At 49.9% G+C, this 21381-nt stretch overlaps 3 protein-coding genes across 5 annotated transcripts; 1 reads left to right on the top strand and 2 right to left on the bottom strand.

The window, feature by feature from the left end:
* Positions 1–299: 299 nt before the first annotated feature.
* Positions 300–9723, bottom strand: CSTF1 (cleavage stimulation factor subunit 1). Of its 2 annotated transcripts, XM_039719148.1 has the most exons (7): positions 9381–9722; positions 8356–8517; positions 7663–7858; positions 5543–5820; positions 4240–4437; positions 3364–3754; positions 300–1796 (listed from the first exon to the last, which is right to left on the bottom strand). In XM_039719148.1, exons 1-7 carry the CDS (start codon positions 9498–9500, stop codon positions 1537–1539), a joined length of 1605 nt encoding a protein of 534 aa, XP_039575082.1. In that variant the 5' UTR covers positions 9501–9722; the 3' UTR covers positions 300–1536. The 2 variants fall into 2 exon arrangements, with proteins under 2 accessions (XP_039575082.1, XP_039575083.1); XM_039719149.1 differs by lacking the exon at positions 8356–8517 and having other exon boundaries at positions 9381–9723.
* A 243-nt stretch (positions 9724–9966) lies between these two features.
* On the top strand, positions 9967–17324 carry AURKA (aurora kinase A). 2 transcript variants are annotated; one of them, XM_039719152.1, is made up of 8 exons: positions 9967–10370; positions 11155–11434; positions 11918–11993; positions 12603–12794; positions 13021–13159; positions 13500–13648; positions 14177–14351; positions 14642–17324. In XM_039719152.1, exons 1-8 carry the CDS (start codon positions 10317–10319, stop codon positions 14825–14827), a joined length of 1251 nt encoding a protein of 416 aa, XP_039575086.1. In that variant the 5' UTR covers positions 9967–10316; the 3' UTR covers positions 14828–17324. The 2 variants fall into 2 exon arrangements, with proteins under 2 accessions (XP_039575086.1, XP_039575084.1); XM_039719150.1 differs by having other exon boundaries at positions 11155–11440.
* On the bottom strand, positions 15724–20909 carry FAM210B (family with sequence similarity 210 member B). Its single transcript, XM_039719153.1, has 3 exons — positions 20768–20909; positions 18825–18997; positions 15724–17810 (listed from the first exon to the last, which is right to left on the bottom strand). Exons 1-3 carry the CDS (start codon positions 20882–20884, stop codon positions 17594–17596), a joined length of 507 nt encoding a protein of 168 aa, XP_039575087.1. The 5' UTR covers positions 20885–20909; the 3' UTR covers positions 15724–17593.
* Between the last annotated feature and the right edge of the window lie 472 nt (positions 20910–21381).

Below are 21381 nucleotides of genomic sequence, written 5' to 3'. Positions count from 1 at the left end.
CCTTGTTTCCCCAGCACCACAATCCTGAGCACCCCTGCTGCTGAGGGTCACCAACGCACAGGCAGAGGAGCAGCAAAGAGGATTCAGCCTCAGAAATGCTCTGCATTGAGGGAGCTTCTCAAGAGAAAATGAAATTTCATTATTTCAATAAAAATATCCCACATTCTGCATTTTGAGTCTGTAGTTGTACCTGATTCAGGTGGAACACAACAAATTCATCATTCCCAAGTCCCCAAGCCCCAGCCTCCCATATCTGACCATTTCTCCTTTGTTATACAGAAAACAAATACAGTTCCTTCTTTCTGTATCAAAGAGCTTTTTAAAAGGCAATCTTTATTTAAATACAGACAAAACCTGTACCCTCACCAGCCCTTGACAATTCCTCAGTGTAATGGAAGTTAATCCAGCAGCAAGAACCACCTCACATTTACAAACCCTCCCAAAGGCAAGTGCTGAGCTCTGACCAAAGCCTCCCAGCTGGGATGCCCAAGAGCTCTGCACGAGGAGGCCTCAAAAAACAAGTCCAAGACTCTGCTCAGGCAGATCTCTGGGAGAATAAGTAGTGAATTTTCCAACTTAGAGAAATTTTAAGCACAGTTTCTCAACGATGGGCACCGGCTTTGTGACTAATTAAAAAAGAATGTAATTGAAGTGCTGTGTAAGACATAGATGAAGATTTCTCAGTCAAATGAAACAGTGACATTTCTGAGGTACACATACAAAAATTCAGATGCACAAGTTTCTTTCTTTGAGAGGATATTAAAGGTCTCTAAGGCAAAATTATTTTCATTTTCACCTGCAGCAGCACTGCCACATTTCAATTGCAATGTGGATATTCCTTAAAACTATTAGGAATTGTTTTGAGGTCCCACTTGTTAAGATAAATTCAAAAGATGAGATGAAGTCTGACTTTAACACAAGAACTAGAAGACCATTTCTTGAATTCATCTGAACAATTTAAAATCCTGTTTGAATTCTTATGGCACAACTCAGAACTGACGGCCTACCTGGCCAATGAACAAAAAACACCACAAAGAATTCATCAAAACCCCAGACTGAAAGATACAAACCAGAGCTTTACAAATAATGAATTGTGGCTGAAGGCAGCTTAAGGCTTTGTTAAAGTTTCTACACAGAGTTCTGCTGCTGTGTGATCTATCAGATACATTAGATCTGTGTGATCTATTCTCTGCCAGAGTTCAGTGGGATTGCACAGACACAACACAGAGCAGAACTGGCTCCTTGTGAGCAGGACAGTCCCTTTATCTCTGTGTGATTCACAGGCAGGGGACAAGCTTAGCCCTTCCTGCCAGGATCATTTCATTCTCCACCCCCTCCCTTCAGTACAATTAGAGATGACTTACAAAAATTAAACCACGCACACTAATAAAAAAAATTAGTGTGGGGTGAAGAGTCTCAATATTTGTTATTTTCCTGTCAGGTCTGACAGAATCCAAAGCACCCAGCACGGCTTCCCCAGAGGCAGCACCATCCCAGGGGGGGCAGGAGCTGGGAAATCCCTGCCTGGGGAGTCCCTCAGTCTGTGGTGGATCTCCTGTACCAGAACCTGGCCCTGTAGTCGTCGCTGCAGGTCATGAAGCCGGGGTTGGTGGGGGAGTGCACGATGCAGCGCACGATGCTGTTGTGGCCCAGGGACAGCAGGTTCCTGCGCTCTGCAGTCCTGGAGTCCCAGCAGCACAGGCTGATGGTCCTCTCGTCTGGCAGCAGCACGTAGTCCTCCGTGTGGTTGAACACAGCCTGGGTCCTGTGCACCTGGCGGCCGCTCAGACCAGCACCTAAACACAGCCAGCACAACGACAAGTTTTCATACCTAGCAATCATTTCCTCTAAGTATCAATTTTCTATCAATTTTCTCTGCTGTTCAACTGTCACCCTGATTTTTAAAGATTTTCTAAGCCTTCTGATATTTACATTCTTGTAACGAACACTCTCACACACTTTCTGCAAATAACTTACTGTTTTGCATTCTTTTATGGACAAGAAATCTGATGTTTGGTTTGTCCAGTGTCATTGGATAGATGGCACTTTCACCCTCCAATCCACTGTCACTTTTAGAAATCTATAAATGTTGGAGTCAGCAAATAAACTGCCCTTTTTACCTTGGAAAGAGCAGCTGAGCCTGTGTCGTGTTGTTTTGTGTCCTGTAGTGACATCCAACCACTTCCACAAGCAACAGGTGGTGCAGTAACAAATATTCTTTTGTATCACAGGACCAGAAAGGTTTGAGTCCAGCCTGTGCCCCCTCCCCACCCTGTCACCAGCCCAGAGCACTGAGTGCCATGTCTGGGTGTTCCCTGGACACCTCCAAACCTCCCTGGGCAGCCCCTGCCAAGGCTTGAGCACCCTTTCCATGGGGAAATTCCTCCTGCTGTCCATGTATGTATGCTAAAATTCCTTAGGGGACAGAGGGAATACCTGCTCCAGCTGTGCCATGTCCAATGCTTTACCCAAGAGCATTTCTGCCTGGTATTTTTGCATGAGGCTTTCAGCTGTGACCAAGGAGAAAGAACCCCAAGAGGAGAACCCACAGAGTGTGACAATCCTTGAGGACTTTTCAGTGTATTTCTCACACAGCTCCTGCTGCATGAGCTCCCCTGGCCATACCCTCAGGTAAAACGTGTTTCCCACAGAGCCAGGGCAGGGCACAGATCCTCCCTGGGATCTGCACGGTTTCCCGGGAAGGTGCTGCTCCCTGCTGGCCACGAGCAGCAGAGCTGGACTGCAAAAACCCCAAAAGCTGCCACACACCACTGCCAGCATATTCTGTGCTCCTACTGCTTAAGCACATCAGTGCTTGACCCCAGAGCCTCTCACACAGCTGCTGTCACATGCAAAGCTTCCACAGCCTTCATTATTCCCTAAATCCTGCTGAGATCCAAGCATGGCACTGTCACCATGCTCCAAGGATGAGTACCTTGCACACAACTGCATCCTTGGGAAAAAATACACAAAAAAGGGAACAAACCAGCTGCAGGTACATTTCAGAGTATTCCATGGCTACAGAGCCACAGAGTTAATGGTTAAATCAACTGCCCTGAAGTGTTTCTTCTTACTTTTCCCAAATTCAGTGATAACTTCCCTCCAGAACAACGGAGTGAGTAATGATGTCAGAAAATTCTCCAAAATCTACTCAGACTAAAATATTTTAACATACACACACAGAATCACAGCTTCTCTTCCAGAATTGCTCTAATGGAAATATTTTCAAAAATACTGGGCAATTTTTCCTCAAAGCATCAGCTTCTCCATTGCCTTCAGAAATTCTTATTTTCTGACAGTATTTCCAGCCCTGCCACAGCTCAGCACCTGGAAAAGAAGGAGTCTAGGTCACCTGCCACATACCTGTGTATTTCACCAGCGTCCGGCCAGTGGATATCTCCCAGAGTTTAGCCACAGAGTCTTTCCCACTGGACAAAATATACTTGGAATTTTTGGAAAAAATAGCAGAACAGACTTCAGCCCCATCGTGTGCCTTCTCAAAGGTGGTGATGCAGCGGTTGGAGACCCCATCCCAGAGTTTGATGCAGCCATCCTTGCTGCCTGTCACGTACATGTTGGCGCTGGCGTTGTAGTTGACGGAGCAGATGGCGTCCGTGTGCTGGTCCTGGGGGTTGCAGGACACGAAGCACTGGAAGGTGTTGATGTCGTACAGACGAAGGGTTGGGTGCTGGGTCCCCACCAGGATGAAATCCCCAGAAGGGTGGAAAGAAATGGAGCGTAACATCTCTGCTTCCTGTTGGAATAAAAACACGCGGCGGGGTGAGGAAGGAGAAAAGCTCAACTGGAAGGGTTGGTGCTGGTGGTGGTAAAGTGATAAAAACCTACTGGAGTTATCAGCACAAAGTGGAAAATGTCTCCTGTGGGATTGAAATTACAGGCTGCCCCTGGCTGCATTGTAGCTTTTGTCCTAGAGCAGCCTGCAGTGCCCCCTTATTTTAGGATATCACACTCCCCAAGCCCACCATCACCTATTCCCAAATGCTCAAAGATAACAGAACTGACTTCCAAGTTAATTCAGATTAATGAATAAAAAGCTGACAGGTTCTAGACTTGAATACAAGTGTCCATGATGCACAGAATGAAGACACAATCTCTGAAAGGTCTGCACATGCTGTACCTGTGTGCTCCTGCACCCCCTGATCCCCTGAGGCACAGCTCAGCTCACACCACCTCAGCACTCAGACACCTGAGCTCTGCCTGCTCTGAGCACTACCTCACCTGGATGTATTTGAAGGCTCTTTTGGCAGAAGGTTTTGAATAATCAAACAATTTCAGTGTGTAGTCCCTTGAGCCAGAAGCCAGGATCTGTTCTGTGGGGTGGAAAGCCAAGCACGTCACTTCGTCCACGTGGTCGTACAGAGTCCGGATCACTGGGTGGTTCTCCATGTTCTGCTGTGCTGTCTCATTCATCATGACCTACAAAGAACATTCAACATGTTGCTGTGCTCTTGGAAAATAAAGCAGGTTTTTGACAAGAAAAGTAGGTTTTAGGCTTGTCAGAGTGGCTGAACAGCAGCTCCTCTCTGACACGAGCAGGCACACAATCTGTTCCCTTGAAGGCCCTTTATAGGTCAACAAATGAGATCCCTGTGTCATGAAGGTCAAAACAACTTGGCTCAAGGACAAACTACTTCAGTAGCAGAGAGCTGGTGCAAGAAAACATCACCTTCATAAACAGCCCAAAGCAAAACACTGCTGGAAGAATTGAGAGAAGCTGCACTGAAACTGCAGCTCTCTGCTGAGAATTTGGTGGGCGTCTGTGCAAAAAAATCCCACTTTTCATTGCCCCCTGATAACTGTCTTGGAGAAAGATAAAGCAAATCAATGTGTGAAATACCCAGTTCTGAAATACCCAGTGAAAACACAGCCACGGGGGCTGCAAGGCCACAGGTGGGTTTAACGTGAACTGTGCTCAGACATTGCAGCCACCATCAGCACCCAGCAGGAGCCACTCCTGGCTCAGCTCTCTCCCTGCTGCCAGGGGTGACATCAGTGTCCTTGCCCTGGTTCTCCTTCCTTCAAAGGGATTTTATGAGCAGCTGCTGGAGTAGGGAATATGTTGAGACAGGTATTTAGTCCAACCCACTGAGGCAGCCACAAGGTACAGATACGACAAGGAGAGAACTCCCAGAGGGGTTACAATCCATTACCCCAATGGGCATGGCATGGACAGGATCCCAAAAGTGATTACAATGCATTGTCCCAATGGGCATGGCATGGACAGGATTCCAACTGATTACAATTGATTATTTTAATGGGCATGGCATGGACACAATTCCCAGAGTGGTTACAATCCCTTACCTTGATGGGCACGGCATGGACAGGATACCAATTGATTACAATTCATTATTTTAATGGGTATGGCATGAAGAGGATTCTCTGAGTGGTTACAATCCCTTACCTCGATGGGTATGGCACAGACACAATCCCCAATCCCTCACCTCGATGGGTATGGCACAGACACAACCCCCAGTCCCTCACCTCGATGGGCACTGCACAGACACAACCCCCAGTCCCTCACCTCAATGGGCATGGCACTCTTGGCCAGCATCCTCTCGGTGTCCAGGATTTTGATGGAGGCGTCGGCCGAGCCCGTGGCTATCAGCTGCCCGTCCCTGCTGTAGGTGGCCACGCGGCAGGGCCCCTTGTGGGACGTCACGTAGCAGGTCTCGTACTCGGACGCCTCGGGGGACATGGTCTGCACGTCGGCGTCGAACTCCAGGTCGATGCCGGTGCCCGGCGCCACGGTGTCCGAGCGGCCGATGGCGTACTGCACGGCGCTGTCGTCGTTCTCCATGCCTGGGGACACGCAGGGGACACTCAGCTGGCAGCCCCCTCGCCAGAGCCCGCCGCGGCTCCGGGGAAGGTGGGCAAGGGCAGCCCCGGGGGCAGAGCTGAGCTGGCACAGCAGGTTCGGCTGAGGGAGAGCTGGGCTGCGCTGGAGCGGGCACAGAGCCTCGGGAGCTCTGGGAGTGCCCCAGTGAGGACTGGGAATGCTGATCAGTGCCCTGGGATTCCTCCCAGCAAGGACTGGGAATGCTGATCAGTGCTCTGGGAGTGCCCCAGTGAGGACTGGGAATGCTGATCAATGCTCTGGGAATACCCCAGTGAGGACTGGGAATGCTGATCAATGCTCTGGGAATATCCCCAGTGAGGACTGGGAATGCTGATCAGTGCTCTGGGAATACCCCAGTGAGGACTGGAAAGGCTGATCAGTGCTCTGGGAATGCCCCAGTGAGGACTGGGAATGCCCCGAGGATTGGGAATGCTGATCAGTGCTCTGGGAATGCCCCCAGTGAAGACTGGGAATGCTGAAAAATGCCCTGGGAATGCCCCGGTGAGGACTGGGAATGCTGATCAATGCCCTGGGATTTCCCCCAGTGAGGACTGGGAATGCCCCCAGTGAGGACTGGGAATGCCCCCAGTGAGGGTTGGGAATGCTGATCAGTGCTCTGGGAATGCCCCAAGGATTGGGAATGCTGAAAAATTCACTGACAATCAGCCACTGACCATGCACAGGCCTGAGCTTTTCACAGAGGAGCAACAAGCCCCAACACTTACATGAGTTTTAAAGTATAAAATCCAAAGCATTCACTGATTCTTCCCCTATTTTATTGCACTGAAACCGAACTATTCCTGCACTGCAAGGGAAAAACCTTGCTGGTCTCCAAGCCCACTTCACAGACTTTTATTGCCAAGATGCAGCTGCAGACCAGAGCTCAGCACTGGCAGTGGCAGCAGGGCAGACACAGGAGTTTTCAGCCAGTGCTGATCTTTCTGCTGCTTTCATCTGCTCATTTCAAGTCTAGAATTTGCATTTCAAGCAGACACAAAGCTTCTCAGATTTATACCCTCAGAACTCAGCCAGCTCAGGCAGCAGAACCAGCTGAGTTACACGTGGAGCCACGGCCAGAGCCCTTCCAGGAGCTGGCCAGCTCGTTCCAACGGCAGCTCAGGGGTTCCCTGCTCTCCCCACACTGTGGCATCTAGAATTTGCATTTCAAGCAGACACAAAGCTTCTCAGATTTATACCCTCAGAACTCAGCCAGCTCAGGCAGCAGAACCAGCTGAGTTACACGTGGAGCCACGGCCAGAGCCCTTCCAGGAGTTGGCCAGCTCAGGGGTCCCTGCTCTCCCCACACTGTGGCACTCCCAGAGGGACAGAACAGGGACAGAACAGGTGACAGCCCTGCTGAGACCCCACAGTGTGCAGCTGTTTCCTGGGACTGATCTATAAAGCCAGCAAAGATTGCCAATGAAGGACCTGCTCCCTCTCCAATGCTGCCAGAAACAACCAGATTGGAACGATTTCTTTCTGGAGTCAGCACAACTGTGAGGGTGAGATTTTCCCTCAGATCTGGGGCTCAGTGATCCTGTTCACTGGGATGTTTTGAGAACACACCCTGAGTGTCCTTAGGGGAGTTCAAACACTGGCAGCACTCAGGGATCTGGTTTGTTGGTGCTGAAACAGGAATGCCCTTCCAAACCCCAGAGAGCAAAGGCTGCAGCCAGAGGTCCAAGTGCTGTGCTATTGCCAGACACCACCTTTGCATCAGAGCTGTCTTTGCAGTGACACCAACCTCTTAATTCACTGGGCAATTAGAAACTAGACCTTAATGTCCGCTTTTGGTTCCAGCTTACCTAACTTAATTAGGTGCAGCAGTTGTTCAGAGGGTGCACAGACAGACTGTGGTTTGATCTCATTTATCAAGCCATTGGCAATGTTGATGTATCCATCATAGAGCAGCTGGCTAATTATCAGTTTGTAAAGTTGCTGACGGTCTTTCAAACTGACTTTTGTCCTATACATTGTGAGCAGGGACTGCCTTGGGGGGGCCTGGAATGAAGAACAAAAATCACACACAAGAGTTGCATGAAACCACCAGAACCTTGGAACAAACCTCAGGGCAGGCACTAAATACTGCTGTGGTTTTGGTGGAAAGCAGAGGTGGGGAGAGGAAAGTGAGGGGGAAAGAGGAGAAAAAAGGGAGAGAAAGAAGAGGAAAGGGTAAAGAAAAGACAGGGGAAAGGGAAGGAAAAGGCAGGAGAAAGGGAAGGAAGAGGCAGGGGAAAAGGAAAAAAGAGAAGGAAAAAAGAGGAAGAAGAGGGGGAAAAAGGGAGGAAAACGGGGAGGCAAGAGGGAGGAAAAGAGCGGCGGACAGGGAAGGAAAAGCAGAGGAAAAACCTGTTGCGCCTGTTTTCCGTGTCAATGAAAAGGCGGGCCCCAGCCCGGCCGGGCGGCAGCGGCGCCGGGGCAGCGCGTGCCCGCGGAGCCNNNNGGGGCGCCGCTCGGGGCGGCGGCGGAGCCCCGCGGGCGGGCGGCCCGGTACGTACCGAGCCTTCCTTCTGCCGCCCGCGCTCTGCCCCTAAGATGGCGGCGGGAGCGCGGAGCGCATCGAGCGGCGGCGGCGGCAGCGGCGGGGGCGGCCGGGCCCGCAGGACGCTCCTCCGCGAAGGCTGCTGCATCGAGCGCCCGCACATCGATGGGAGGCGGCTCTTAGGGGAGGGGGGGCGACACAACGGGGCGGCGTCACGTGAGCGCCACGCCCCGCCCCCCCGCGTCACGCGAGGGGAGCCCCGCCCCTCCCTCGGTGAGGGGAGATGGCGGGGGGCCCGACCCCGCACCCCGACCTGGGGGTCCCGACCGCGCTCTGGGGGCCCCCGATCTGGGGGGCCCGATCCCCGCTCTGGGGGCCCCGATTCCCGCACCGGGTCCCCGATCTGCGGGTCCCGGTCACCGATTTGGGGGCCCCGATCTGAGGGTCCCAACCCCCGATCTAGGGGTCCCGATCCTCGACCCCGCTTCGGGACCCCGATACCCAACCCCGCTCTGGGGGTCCGGATCCCTATCCCCCCTCCCCGGCGCTAGGGATCCCGGGGTCCTCCCCCCCGTTCCCCCTTCCGGGGGTCCCTTCTTTCAATTCCGGGGATCCCTCTCTCCATTCCTCTCCATTCCGGGAGTCCCGCTCCCCATTCTCCTCTCCAGGGATCCCGGGGGTCGCTCTCCCCGTTCCAGCCCTTCCGGGGGTCCCGCTTCCCGTTCTCCCTTCCGGGGATCCCGGGCGCCGCTCTTCCCATTCCTCCCCTTCCGGGGATCCCCAGGCTCCATCCCCGTTCCCCTTCCGGGGGCAGCGGGGCCGGGGCGGAGGGGCGGCGCAGCGGCGCCGGCCCGGCCCCCGGCGGGCGCGGGGGGAGCCCGGCCGTTCTTTTGTGTCGCAGCCGCAAAGCTCCGGAGCGCCGCTTCCGCCAGACCCCGGATCCCAAACACGGCGACGTGCGCGGGCTGAGCATGGAGCGGAGCGGCCGGCGCTGCGGCCCCGTCCCCAGCGCGAACCGTCCCGTCCCCGAGCGCTACTCACGTCAGCCTCGAGAAAGGGCAGCCGGAGCGGGCGCGGGTCGAGCAGCGGCGCTGCCATGCTGCCCATGCCCCGGGGCAGCTGTCGTCTGTCACACGCTGCAGCCACACGGCGACCCGACATCTTCTTTTTACCTATCCTGAACCGCTTTGTAAACACCGACACACACAACCAGGCTCTCCCTTCGCTCTTGTTTTCAGCACCGCGGAGACACTGAAAAGTTGCCTTGGATCGCAGTTCTTCACGAGCCCCAAGCGCCGAGTGGAGTTTCCTCGCTCGCGGGGACCCGCGGGCTCCGGGGCAGCCGCGCCTCACGCCGCGCTCCTCGCGGGCCGCGTTCGCCGAGCGGCCGCGCTCCCGCTGTCCCGCAGCGCCGCTGGCCGGCCTGGCTCGGGGGCGGGTGCGGGTGTCTCGGGGGGAGGCTGGCGGGAGCGGGACTGACCTGGCGGCGCTCCCGGGCGCGGACCGGAGCGGAGGCGGCGGCGGCCACAGGTGGGAGCGCGGCGCGTTACGCGATTTGCGTAGCGGAAGCGGCGGCTCGGCCGGCGGGAAGTGCGCGGGCGGCGCGCGCCGGAGGGGGGGCGCGGCGCTACGCAGCCCCTCGCGGCGCGGCGGAGCGCGCCCGGCAGCCAATGGGCGGACGGGCCGCCCGCGGGAGGAGCCAATCAGCGTGCGCGGGCCGCGGGAGGGCGGCCAATGGCGGGCGGCGGGGGGTTAAAGGGGGATTTAAGGCGCGGCGGTTTGAATTCAAACAGCTCCGGCGGCCCTGAGGCGGCGGGCCCGGTGCGTGTGGGGTGCGGGGCCATCGATACGGGGCCGCTTCGATAAAGAACGGCCATTGATAAGGGAGCCCACATCTCCTGTGCTCCGCTCGCCGAGCCCCGCTGGCTCCCTCTCGCCCTCGGGCAGAGCCGCACGGGCCGCTCCCGCTCTGGCGCTATGGACAGGAACATGAAGGAGAACCACGCCGCGTTGCCAGGCCGCGCTGCCAAGGTAAAGGTGTGAGACGCGCGGTTCGTGCTCCTCTTCCTGAGCAGTTGTCTCTGCTGCATCACTGTTAGCGGTGCCCGGGAGTGTGCCATTACAATTCTGGTCGGTTTACGGAGTTGAAGTTTTTATTTTTTACTTTTTGGGTTTGTTTCTCCCTATCGCATATAAATTACTAGTTTGAAACCTGTAGTTAATCTTTAAGTAGCTTTGTCCTAGAGAAAACAGCCCAGAACTGATTTTTCAAATTGTTGTTAACATTAGCGTATCTTATATTAAATAATATAATAATATATATGTTGTATTATATATTCAATATTATTACATATTATATTATATATAACATAACATAATGTAATAATATAAGATGATATAATAATATAATTTTTATATTCGATAGTATAAACCCTCCTCATGTTGTAAGTATTTAAGAGCCCTTAAAGAGAAAGTGAGTGTGTATAATCAAATTATTTTAGATGTAGTTTTTAAAAGCAAGCACTGTGCAAATGTCACTATTGATACATATATGCAGCAGTGCTCAAGATCACTCTGCTTATTGAATTTTTTTTCTATTTCGAAATACAGGCACTTTCTCACTATTTTATATAAAACCAAATAGGTCTGGTAAGCTTTTGGAACAGCATAAGCAACATTTCCTCTCAATCAACTACATACATGGTTTTTAGTGTTTCTGTTGAAGTGCTTTTGTGGGGTTTTGCCATCCTGAGCGGGGCTGTGACGGTTCTGCTGTGCTGTTGCCCCATTAACGCCTTCTCCTCTCTCTCTGCAGGTCCCCAATCCCATCGGGGATGCCCCCAAGCGTGTCCCCGTGTCGCAGCACTCGGCCCAGAGCCGCTCCCTGACCAGTGGAGCTCCAGCCCGAGTTCTGTGTCCCGCGAACTTCGCCCAGCGAGTGCCCGTGCAGCCCCAAAAACCTGCACTGTCCACCCAAAAAGTGCCCAGCAGCCAGGCAGCGCAGCAGCTCCGGCCCAAGCCGCCCCAGCAGGCTGCTGTGAGACCTCAGGCTGCGAGCAAGAGCAGTGAGAAGCCTCCCCAGGCTGCAGCACCTGGTAATGGTGAGGGTGGTTTGTGTGGTCACTGTCACACTCAGGATACTCCCAAAGCTGCTGCTGACCCAGGGACGGTCCTGGAGGGAAGTTCTTGGTTGTGTCCCCAGCCAGAAGAACAGCACGTGGTGTGTTACTGCAGCATCCTTGTGAATTTATCTCTAATTAGAGCCAGTATGAAGTTAAAAACTTCCAGGTGCTCAGCAGCCAGCTGGGAGTTAATGTAAATGGCATTCAGACCTCACAGATTTTCCAAGATCCATGCACAAGGATACTTTTCTTTAGGGAGGGGGAAAGCTCAGAAAGCTTTTAAAATTGCCTTTTGCCAGTGCTGTTTCTTTGCCAGCAGTCAGCTATGCTATGTTGCTTAAAATGTCACTGAATGGATTCTAAAAGTTGCTTCAGGTGATGCAGAGGGGTTAGATTTGTTCCTGTGTGTGTTCCCATGGGCCTGGTTCATAAACTGATTTCCTTCTCTGTACACAGCACAAAACCCTGAAGCAGAAAGCACCTCGAAACAGAAAACTGAAGAGACCAAAAAGAAAAGTGAAGAGACTAAAAAGTAAGTTTTATGCCTGAATTCTAGACATCTGAGCCCTGCTGGAGCTCCTTTGGCTGTGGAGCCTGGTGACCCCCACACAGTGCAGACACGACACCAGGAAAGCAGCCTTTGACCTGGTAACTGTCAGGAGCAAGGACTTGCTGTAATCTAAAGAAAACTTTGGGCTAAATGCAGAGCAGCTCTTCCCATGGGAGAGCACTGATAGCTGCTGCCCCAGTCACGAGATGTACTCCTGATAACAAAGCCTCCTTCAGCTGAGCAGGAGGCTGGAGTCTAAGTTGGGATGAAGTTGGATTTGTTTATGGCAACTTCAGGTTGTTTTGCCACGCCCTGGTGATGTTTACCAAGCTGGGCTCCTTTAGATACTCCAATCCAGTCTTCATTTTGTAGCAGTGTGGTTGGTGTAGTGTCTGCAAAAGCTTCAGGAAAAAAGAAAATAAATTTCAGAACTTCCTTTTGAAAAATCTCAATGCCTTTATTCTCTTGATGTTTTCTTAAAGACTAAAATCTAGTTTAGAGCACTAAACATCTCTTGAACAGGAATGTTATAAACTGTAAATTTGAGTCAAAGCCAACACAAACCTCCAGCTTTTAACTTTCCTCTTGCAGAAGGCAATGGTGTCTTGATGATTTTGAAATTGGTCGTCCTCTGGGGAAAGGAAAATTTGGGAATGTGTACCTGGCACGTGAAAAACAGAGCAAATTTATTCTTGCACTGAAAGTGCTCTTTAAAACACAGCTTGAGGAGGCTGGTGTAGAACATCAACTACGAAGAGAAGTGGAAATACAATCTCATCTTAGGTAAAGTTTAGTGACTATTTACTCTGCTTTGTTTGCATGCAAATAAACAAAGTTACCTGGATTATCATGAGGTTTCTTCATCATAAGATTTCTTTGCTGTGAGCTGAAGGAACACAGACGAGCTGAAATTCCTGTGCTTGCCTTGAAAGGTGGGGGGAGCAGGACAGGGAAATAAAATGTTTTGGAGAAACACCTGGTTCAGAAGAACATTGAAATCTCTTTGCAGGCACCCCAACATCCTCAGATTATATGGCTACTTCCATGATGTGACAAGAGTCTACCTGATCCTGGAGCATGCACCTCGTGGGGAGGTCTACAGGGAGCTTCAGAGGCTCACCAAGTTTGATGAGCAAAGAACTGCTACTGTAGGTGGTTCCATTCCTCTGTGTCTGGGATATCTGCAGGACAGAGCCAGCCCTTCAGATCAAGTTCTGTACTCTGCTGGGGGAAACTGAGATTCTTGAGCTGCCAGTGGGCATCTGGGCAGGGAATCATTGGGAAGATTTAGGGCTGTGCAGGAATTTGTGTTCAGAATTGCTTAATGTTGCAATGCATAGCCCCTATTGCCAGGCTTCAAGGGTTAAGGAATAATTGCTTTAACTTAAAACTATAATTATGGCTTAAAAAGGCTGTGCTGCAGCCAGATAAACTCAGGTGACAGTATCTGAAAGATTGTGGCTTACAGGTTGTTCTTTTTGCACCCAGTACATCACAGAACTTGCAGATGCCCTCTCGTACTGTCACTCCAAGCGTGTGATCCACAGAGACATCAAGCCAGAGAACTTGCTGCTGGGCTCAAATGGAGAGTTAAAAATTGCTGACTTTGGGTGGTCTGTGCATGCTCCATCTTCTAGGTGAGACTTCAGTCTCTTGTGCACTGAAATCCTTCTGTAGTGTCAGTTTTTGTCACACAGTTGTGGAAGGGAGGTACATGGGAGCTTCTTGAAATGCTGGGGAGAATGCTGCTATAACAAGGGGCCTGACAGCAACTGGTGTGACAGGAGGGCTGCTGTCCTGGTTTTTAGTTCAGACCTTGCTGACACTCCAAGAAAGGTTGGTGTAGGGTTACTATGGTCCCTGAGATGACAAACCTGCACTTGGACTCAAACATTACTCTGGAAATTGGGGATTTCTGAGAGGGTGGGAAATTGCGCCTGAGGAGGGAGGAACAGGTTTGTTCTAGCACGTGGGGTGAAGAAAGTCCCTGCAATGTCAGTCTTGGCTCCTGAGACCTTCAGGAGAAGTAGAAAATGTCCTGCTGGCTTTTCTTTCCCAGCTGTTCTGGTGGTGCTGAGGTACAGATTATTGCCAGCATCTTATCTGGCTCTTGAAATAGATCCTCTAATTATCTTAATCAATGATTAACTGGGACTTTTCTTCAGGAGAACAACTCTCTGTGGGACACTTGACTACCTGCCTCCTGAAATGATTGAGGGAAGGACACATGATGAAAAGGTGGATATTTGGAGCCTGGGAGTTCTGTGCTATGAGTTCCTTGTAGGGAAACCACCTTTTGAAACAAAAACCTATCAAGAAACCTACAGAGCTATTTCCAGGGTAAGTGCCTGTGCTTATCTGGATTAGCTGGGTCATGCTTTTAGTTCTAGAAAGGTTTCAGCAAGTTTCAAGCATAATGAAAACAAACACAAGAATATACAAAACTTTCACAAGCAGTGAGAAGCTTGTTCAGGGTTATAATGGAGGGATTTGATCTCATCTCAGTAGGCAGAAGGTGCACAGCCTGCAAGGCTGGCACAACTTCCAGGGGGTAACTTGGAAGTTGAGTACAGCCCTTTGGTTATTGCTGAAGAACATTTGCATGATTCTTAATGTCCTTTTTCCCTTAGGTGGAATACAAGTTTCCTCCATTTGTAACAGAAGGTGCAAGGGATTTAATTTCCAAGCTCCTGAAGCACAACCCCTTCCACCGCCTGCCCCTGAAGGATGTCCTTCTCCATCCCTGGATCACAGCAAACTCGACCAAGGTTCCCACCAGCAGGAAGAGTGATGGTGCTGCCCCATCCAAAACATAGCTGCAGGAGGCTGACTCGTGGGATGCACAGAGGAGCCTTGTACTGTGACTACTGTAATGCTTACAATGGAAAAGCAGGTCTGGGAATCTAGTGGCAATTGGGATGCAAGTCCTTGGGTTGGCTGGTGTCTTAAACTCGAATTGCAGCATAAAATTATTTGACCTCTAGCTGGAGCTTGTGGAATATTTAATGTACTTGAATCAGTTCCATGTGGGCCAGGTTGGCTGGTGTAAGTGTGAAGCTCTTGTGCTGAAAATGGTTTGTTGTTCCACCACAAGGAAGTTTTCTGAATTATGGAACAGTGCAATATCCTGGAGATGCCTGCTCCTCCCTCCCTGGGCTGCTCAGGGTGTCTTACTGTGGTGTAACCTGAAACTGAGCGAGGTGAATGCCTTTTTCAAGTGTTCTAAAAATGATGTGGCAAATGATTGGTTTTGTCTCTAGTTTTAAATGTGAGCACTCAATTTGTAAAATAAAGACTTGTTATACTGCACCCAGCGGGGTGAGGTTCCTTGTGGCTGCTTGGCTCAGCAGAACTGCTCCCAGAGGTGAATTCCTAAAGTATAATTCCCACCTCTGTCAGAAAGGAAGCTCAAAGTGCTGGTACCACACAGTCATTCACGTCCCACAATCCCAATTTAGGATTGCAAGGTAAGTACCAAATGTGTTGCTACTTAAACTGCTGGGTTTATTGACAGCTTGGCCTGCTCTCTCCTTTTTCCAATGAATTTATTCAAGCATTTTCCAGCCCTTTCTCTCAGAAGTACTTTCAGATTATGTTCAGCAAGTAACAACACCAGATGTTTATAAGACACTCCTTAAACTGGACCAAGGGTCAGGCTCCTTGCCACCAAAATCAAGGCCAACTCTTTTCCAGGAAAACACTTAAAGCAAACTAAGAGAAAGCAATTTTATTGTCTTTTCAGAATAAGACTTTGCTATTTTACAAACAGTTTTAAAAAATGATCCTTCTACAAGCAAGGACTCCAGAATTCAAAATATATTCTCAAATTAATTTAAAATATACTTTGCAAAAATCTTCATCTAAACAAACTGCCAGTAGTTTATACAACCACATAATCAGAATTCTGGCCATAATTTATAGGAAGCTGTTTCTTTACAGCAAGAAAACTCTAGTTTAGTGCTGGTGCCTCCTAATGACTTTTAAATGATTTTATGGTTTTAAATTATTTAATATGATTTTACATATGATTTTGAAAAAAATGTTGAATATTCCTTCTTTATTACATTTAAGACAAAACATCCTTCTCAGAAATTATTCTAATTGAAGTAAACAAAGCTGCCTCAGAGTTATTTTGAAGTCTTATCCTTGGTCCACATGAAACCTGGGCCTTTCTGTTGGGGGGAAGGAGTTAAGGTGCAGTTTAATGTTCTGGCTGAGGGGAGGCAAGAGGCTGCTCATAACAAGAAGTTATTTGCTCCTCCTTTCTTCCCTCAGCCAGTTCTTATCAAAACTCCACCCTTTCTTCCTCTCTATTCACTAAATTTTAGCAAAACTAGAAAGCTATTCCAGGGTATTTTCCTGTTATTTTATTTAAATCAGAGCTCTGTAGGAACAGATCTGTCAGAGCCACCCTGGGGTAAGTGCAAGCACAAAGAGAACTCGGAAAAGAGCAGGCAGCAGGTCCCACACAGCCTCAGCTCTTGCTCAGGCTCAGAGCAGCACAGGCTGAGCCCAAAACCCAGGCTTACCCCAGTGTGACACTAATTTATCTGTTTTAGGATCAGCCTGCAGGGTCAGTGGAAGGTGGAATGTGGATATCCACACCTGCAACTACATTCTAACACCACAGTGTCCCCTAGGAAAGGCAAAGCCCCCTCATTGCTACATTCACCAGTCTCAGCCCAAAGCACAGGAATTCTTCCTGGGAAGCTGGGAATTGGAATGTTTGCACTTCTGCTGCAGATGATCTGAGTTTCACCACAGGAGCAGAAAGCAGCTGGAGTTGGTTTTAGGAGTGTTTCCAGTACAAAGCCAGATCTCAAACTATTAAAAACCTCCCAGCTTCTCTGCCTTGATGCTGTTTGAGTATGTTCACATGGGTAATTGTGGTTACACTGATTTCAAGAGGCTCAGGCTTTCTTCTGAGTCTACAAACATTTAAAAACAAAGGGGCTTTAGTAAGGCAGGCTCCCAGCCAGCACATTTTCAAACAATACAATCTTGGACTATGGAAGCAATACACATAGTTCCAGAACAGTGCTTCACCTATTGTGACCAAACCAATTATGACTGCAAACAATTAACTGCAGGCAGTTCATTGCCTATGTTGTACTGTAAGAAGGGCTATAACAAAAGCATCTTCTAACTAAAGAAACACCCACCTGCCACTTTAGATTCCAATACATACCCTTGTCAAGGGAACTACCCATGTAGTGAGATACTGTTTATTTGGCTAGAAGGAGAATCTCACAGTTTCTCAGCTATGCAGCAATAAATGAAAGCTATGACTCTGATCTGAAAAGGAAAAAAAAAGGCTCAAAAGCTGGCTTATAAAGACCCAGAACTGTGGTCATTGCCAAGCATTTATATTCCCACTCGAAATGCAAACCAGATCCCATTTGAACAGGTTCATCCTACAAATAAGCGGCAAAAGTGACAGGAGACAAGGACAGCATTTTCACAGTGACATTTACCCGAAAGAACAAGTACGAAACACAAGATGAGATGGACCTGAACCCAGCCGAGTCTTTGACAGAACCCTTTCACCTGGAGAGCTGCACTGACGAGCAGAGGAGGCAGGCTCAGGGGCTGGAGGCGGGGGGTTTGAAGAGGCCGGCCTTGCGGCAGTAGCGCACCAGGAAGGGCACGGCCACCACGGTGATGCTGATGCGCACGGGGGCGAAGAGCTTGTGCACGGCGTAGGCCAGCACGAAGGTGCCCGTGCCAGCTGCCATCCGCGACTGCAGAGAGGCCTCGCTGAAGCCCAGCCTCAGCAGCACCGCGCTCATGTCCACGCCGCTGCGCAGAGAGGAGACAGCGCTTCAGGTTGGGGTTAGGAACATCGACTGCCGGGGTTTTGGTTGCAAAGTTTCACCTGTCACGGCTCTACTCAGCCTTTAGATTAATGTTCTCTGCAAAGGGATTCTTTTAGAGATGAAGTTTCTCTGCAAAGGGGTTCTTAAAGTTACTGTGAATCTGTGTTGGAGTTTCAGCTTCACAAATTTATATTAAACTCTATTCTGTGTCTTGGGGAAACTTATCACCTAAGCACAAACCAAATTAGGTATGTGCTGTTAGGCTTAGTGTTAGAAAATGACAAATTATCTAAAATCTAGCAAGGGAAGGAAGTGTTGAGGAGCTCAAATGGGCATTATCTACCAAATTATATTAATATAGACATAGCAGATTACATCAGGGATTCAACCACACCTGGAGGAAAAAAATGTTGTCACCCTGTGCCACAATGTAGTAAACAGGAGAAATCAGGCATTCACACATTCCCACTGGAGTCAGGAATAAGCAGCAGGGAATGTCTGGGGTAATAACACGTTCCCTTGTCTCCTCAGCTGGAATACCTTGTGTAACATGTGTTCCAACAAACCACACACACAATTCCCCACATGACTCCTGTATTTTCACTCTAATCCTGTTTTAGTGGCTGTTATTTTCTGCAGTTCAACTGCACAAACTGCGTTGAACACCCAGAAAAATACCTTTATCTCTAAGCCCCAGAGCACTTTTGCATGGCTCTATCTCTCCAGACCAAGCAAGAGCAAAAGATATCTGCAGAACAAACACATTTTCTGCCTGCTCAGTTATGGTGGTGCTGTGCCTGCTGTTTTCCCTGCTGATGAACCCGTGCAAAGTGACCATGTGTCCATGATGGACCAAAAATGTCCATTTATGGACCAATCTATACTCAAAATTCAGGAGGTAACTATGTGCCTGTCTCCTGTCAGAGATAAGCACAATGGTAAATGTATTTTACTTTCACCACTATCTAGAGGTGACAGACAGCTGTACAAACCTCACCTTGACACAGCCAGGTAGAAGATTCCCAGAGATACTAAGGAAATTCCAACATGGAAGGAAACCCCTACAGCACCATATTCTTTAAAAACTTGTTTCAGCTGCTGGGATTTGTTGAGTTTCTTGTTTTCAGCACTGGGATCAGTGGCTGTCTTTTTGAGGGGTTCAGTTGCATCCTAAAAAGAAAACAAAAGTATTGTTAGTATTAAGCACAAGATCATATTACAGTTAGCTGAAATGGTGAAAGAAGTGTCTTGCACACAGAGTGATTTGGGAAGACAGAAACTCACTCCTGCTCTTCCACATCAGATGCTGTGGCAGAGCCCAGAGAAGCTCCCTTCTCCCACCTATTCCTGCCAAAGGAATGCACTGGTCTTGGTGTAAATTCTTACACAATTCAGGTTTCATAATTAAAACCAGATTATTTGATCCCAGCGTGTGCCAAGGCACACCCACACAGCTGCTGGAGCCGTGAGGCTGAGGTGTGAGAGCTATTTGCTTCCACCCACTGCTCAGCTTTACCCAGTGACTCCTTTTCATTCCAGGGTAAGCAGCCAGGGGCACTGGAAGCCCACCTGGTACCACTTAAGAACAGCTCCCTGATGGAAGAGAAGCAAAGTTTAAGTTCCTATAAATCACCCTTAATGCTGAGCTGATCAAAGGAAGAACTGAGTGTTGACAGCAACAAGCAACTGTTGCTACAGTGCAGACAACAACTGCAGGGACACGCCAGGGCTGGTGTCAACAGCCCAACTGCACTGAAAATCTTTGTCACAGCAGAAGTCATTGACAGATTTTTATTTTGGCACATTTCAAGTGTATAAGTTCATGCAAAACCATATCCCAAAGCAATCTGAAAAGAAATCAAAGGAGGAAAGCTGTGCCGGCAGCCCTTGGAAACTCCCCATGCTCGCCAGAGAAGAAATACTGACAGGAAGAAAACATTTCCACAAAAACCTCAGGATTTGTCTCTAATTAGTCAGCAATTGTCAGGAAACATTAGAGGAGTTCTCTCCTTCCAGCTGAGCTCAGCAGCAGCTGTGACAATGTGACAGCCACCACGGGACAGGTAGAGCCACCAAGTGCCTGCCACCACTGGCTCACTGTGGTTTCAGGGCATACAAGTTCGAAGAAAAATATTCTTGATTAATTATCGGACTTGCTAAGATTGTAAATTAGCACACAAGACAGTCTTACAACCCCCAAGGTAAGCACACCACCCGCCCAAACCCTAACCACACATTTGTTTGCTGTTTTACTCTTTTGTAATTATTTCTGTTACTTTGTATTTCATTTTGACAGGAAGTCAAATATAGAAACAGGAAACTGTGTGGCTCAGCTTATCCTGATCCTTGTAGTTTTAAAACTTTAGATTTTTCTTTTGTGGCTTATGAGCTCTCGGTCGTAAGGATGGATAACAAGGACTGAAAAATTGCTTGTTCTGATCTTTCAAGCCCATTCCAATTTCCCTGTATTCACGGGCTCACACACCAGGAACAGTACTGAAACAAAATAATGTATTTCAACTGATATTATTTGGAGTACCCAAGGCAGTCACGTAGGTAATAACATCCAGCTTAGCAAGTAAAACTGCTGCTTATTCCCATGTCACTCCGAGACAATATTTCAGCTAAAAAGCCGATTTTATTCGCATCATTCAGGCGATTTAAAGCATGAAAACACATCTAAAACACCCCGTGATGCTCCGCAATGAGGAGCAGAAACCACGCTGCAAATTACGCCGTGGACATTAAACCGCAGAAAGCTCCCACTGCCAGCAGGCGCGAACCAGCTCCCCCAGAAACCCGCGACAAACACGATTTATTGACCCCATGGGAGCTGGGAGAGGGGGACGGAGGTGAAAAAACCTGAAAGGCACCCCCCAAAAAGCGCCGTGAGAGCGGGGCACGGGGCGCCTCACGCTGGGCCCCTCAGCCCTCACGTACCTTGGCGCTGGCGCGGCGCGGGCCCGGCCCCGGCGGCAGCGCGGCCCAGGCGGGGCACGGGGAGCGGGGCAGGCGGAGCGGGGACAGCAGCGGGGACAGCCGGCACAGGCGGTACATGGCGGCACCGCCGGCACACGGCAGCGGCCCGGCCCCCCGAGCGGCATGACGGGCCGGGCACACGCCCCGACCGCCTCCTTAAAGCCGCAGCGTTCGCGTTCGTGAGGCGCGGGTGTGCAGCCCGGCACTGGACGCCTGAGGGATGTGGCAGCCACGGCTCCTCTCGGCAGAGCTGTGCCAGGGCTCCCCGTCCTCACTGCCGAGAATTTCACCCTAATATTCAGTCGAATCCTTCCCTCTTTCATTTTGAAGTCATTTCCCTTGTCATGTCGCTCCAGGTGGTCACAGAGCTACAGAATATCCCGAGTTGGGCTGGACCCACAGGGATGATCCAGTCCAGCTCCGAGCTCTGCACAGGACATCCCAACAATCCCCAAGGAACAGAGGGATTCTTCCTCAGGAACTGGAGTGACAGGGCACGGGGGAATGGCTTCAAATGTAGAGAGAGGAAATTGGCACCCCAGCAATCCCACCCTGGCATCCCGGTGTCTGAATGC

The sequence above is a fragment of the Passer montanus genome, unplaced genomic scaffold, assembly GCF_014805655.1.
Source record: "Passer montanus isolate IOZ18808 unplaced genomic scaffold, ASM1480565v1 scaffold41, whole genome shotgun sequence".
Classification (NCBI taxonomy): Eukaryota; Metazoa; Chordata; class Aves; order Passeriformes; family Passeridae; genus Passer; species Passer montanus.
The sequence above is the reverse complement of the archived record's forward strand: the minus strand, read 5'-3'. Positions and strand labels throughout refer to the sequence as shown.

Coding starts and splice junctions, on each gene's coding strand:
- AURKA (XM_039719150.1), top strand. CDS start 10,317: ATGGACAGGAACATGAAGGAGAACCACGCCGCGTTGCCAGGCCGCGCT. Junction 10,371..11,154: donor TGCCAGGCCGCGCTGCCAAG/GTAAAGGTGTGA, acceptor CTCTCTCTGCAG/GTCCCCAATCCCATCGGGGA. Junction 13,160..13,499: donor ATGAGCAAAGAACTGCTACT/GTAGGTGGTTCC, acceptor TTTTGCACCCAG/TACATCACAGAACTTGCAGA.
- FAM210B (XM_039719153.1), bottom strand. CDS start 20,884: ATGTACCGCCTGTGCCGGCTGTCCCCGCTGCTGTCCCCGCTCCGCCTG. Junction 18,998..20,767: donor CGCGCCGCGCCAGCGCCAAG/GTACGTGAGGGC, acceptor TTTTCTTTTTAG/GATGCAACTGAACCCCTCAA. Junction 17,811..18,824: donor TTCTACCTGGCTGTGTCAAG/GTGAGGTTTGTA, acceptor CTCTCTGCGCAG/CGGCGTGGACATGAGCGCGG.
- CSTF1 (XM_039719148.1), bottom strand. CDS start 9,500: ATGTCGGGTCGCCGTGTGGCTGCAGCGTGTGACAGACGACAGCTGCCC. Junction 7,859..8,355: donor GGCGGCAGAAGGAAGGCTCG/GTACGTACCGGG, acceptor TCTTCATTCCAG/GCCCCCCCAAGGCAGTCCCT. Junction 1,797..3,363: donor GACGCTGGTGAAATACACAG/GTATGTGGCAGG, acceptor GGCTGTGTTTAG/GTGCTGGTCTGAGCGGCCGC.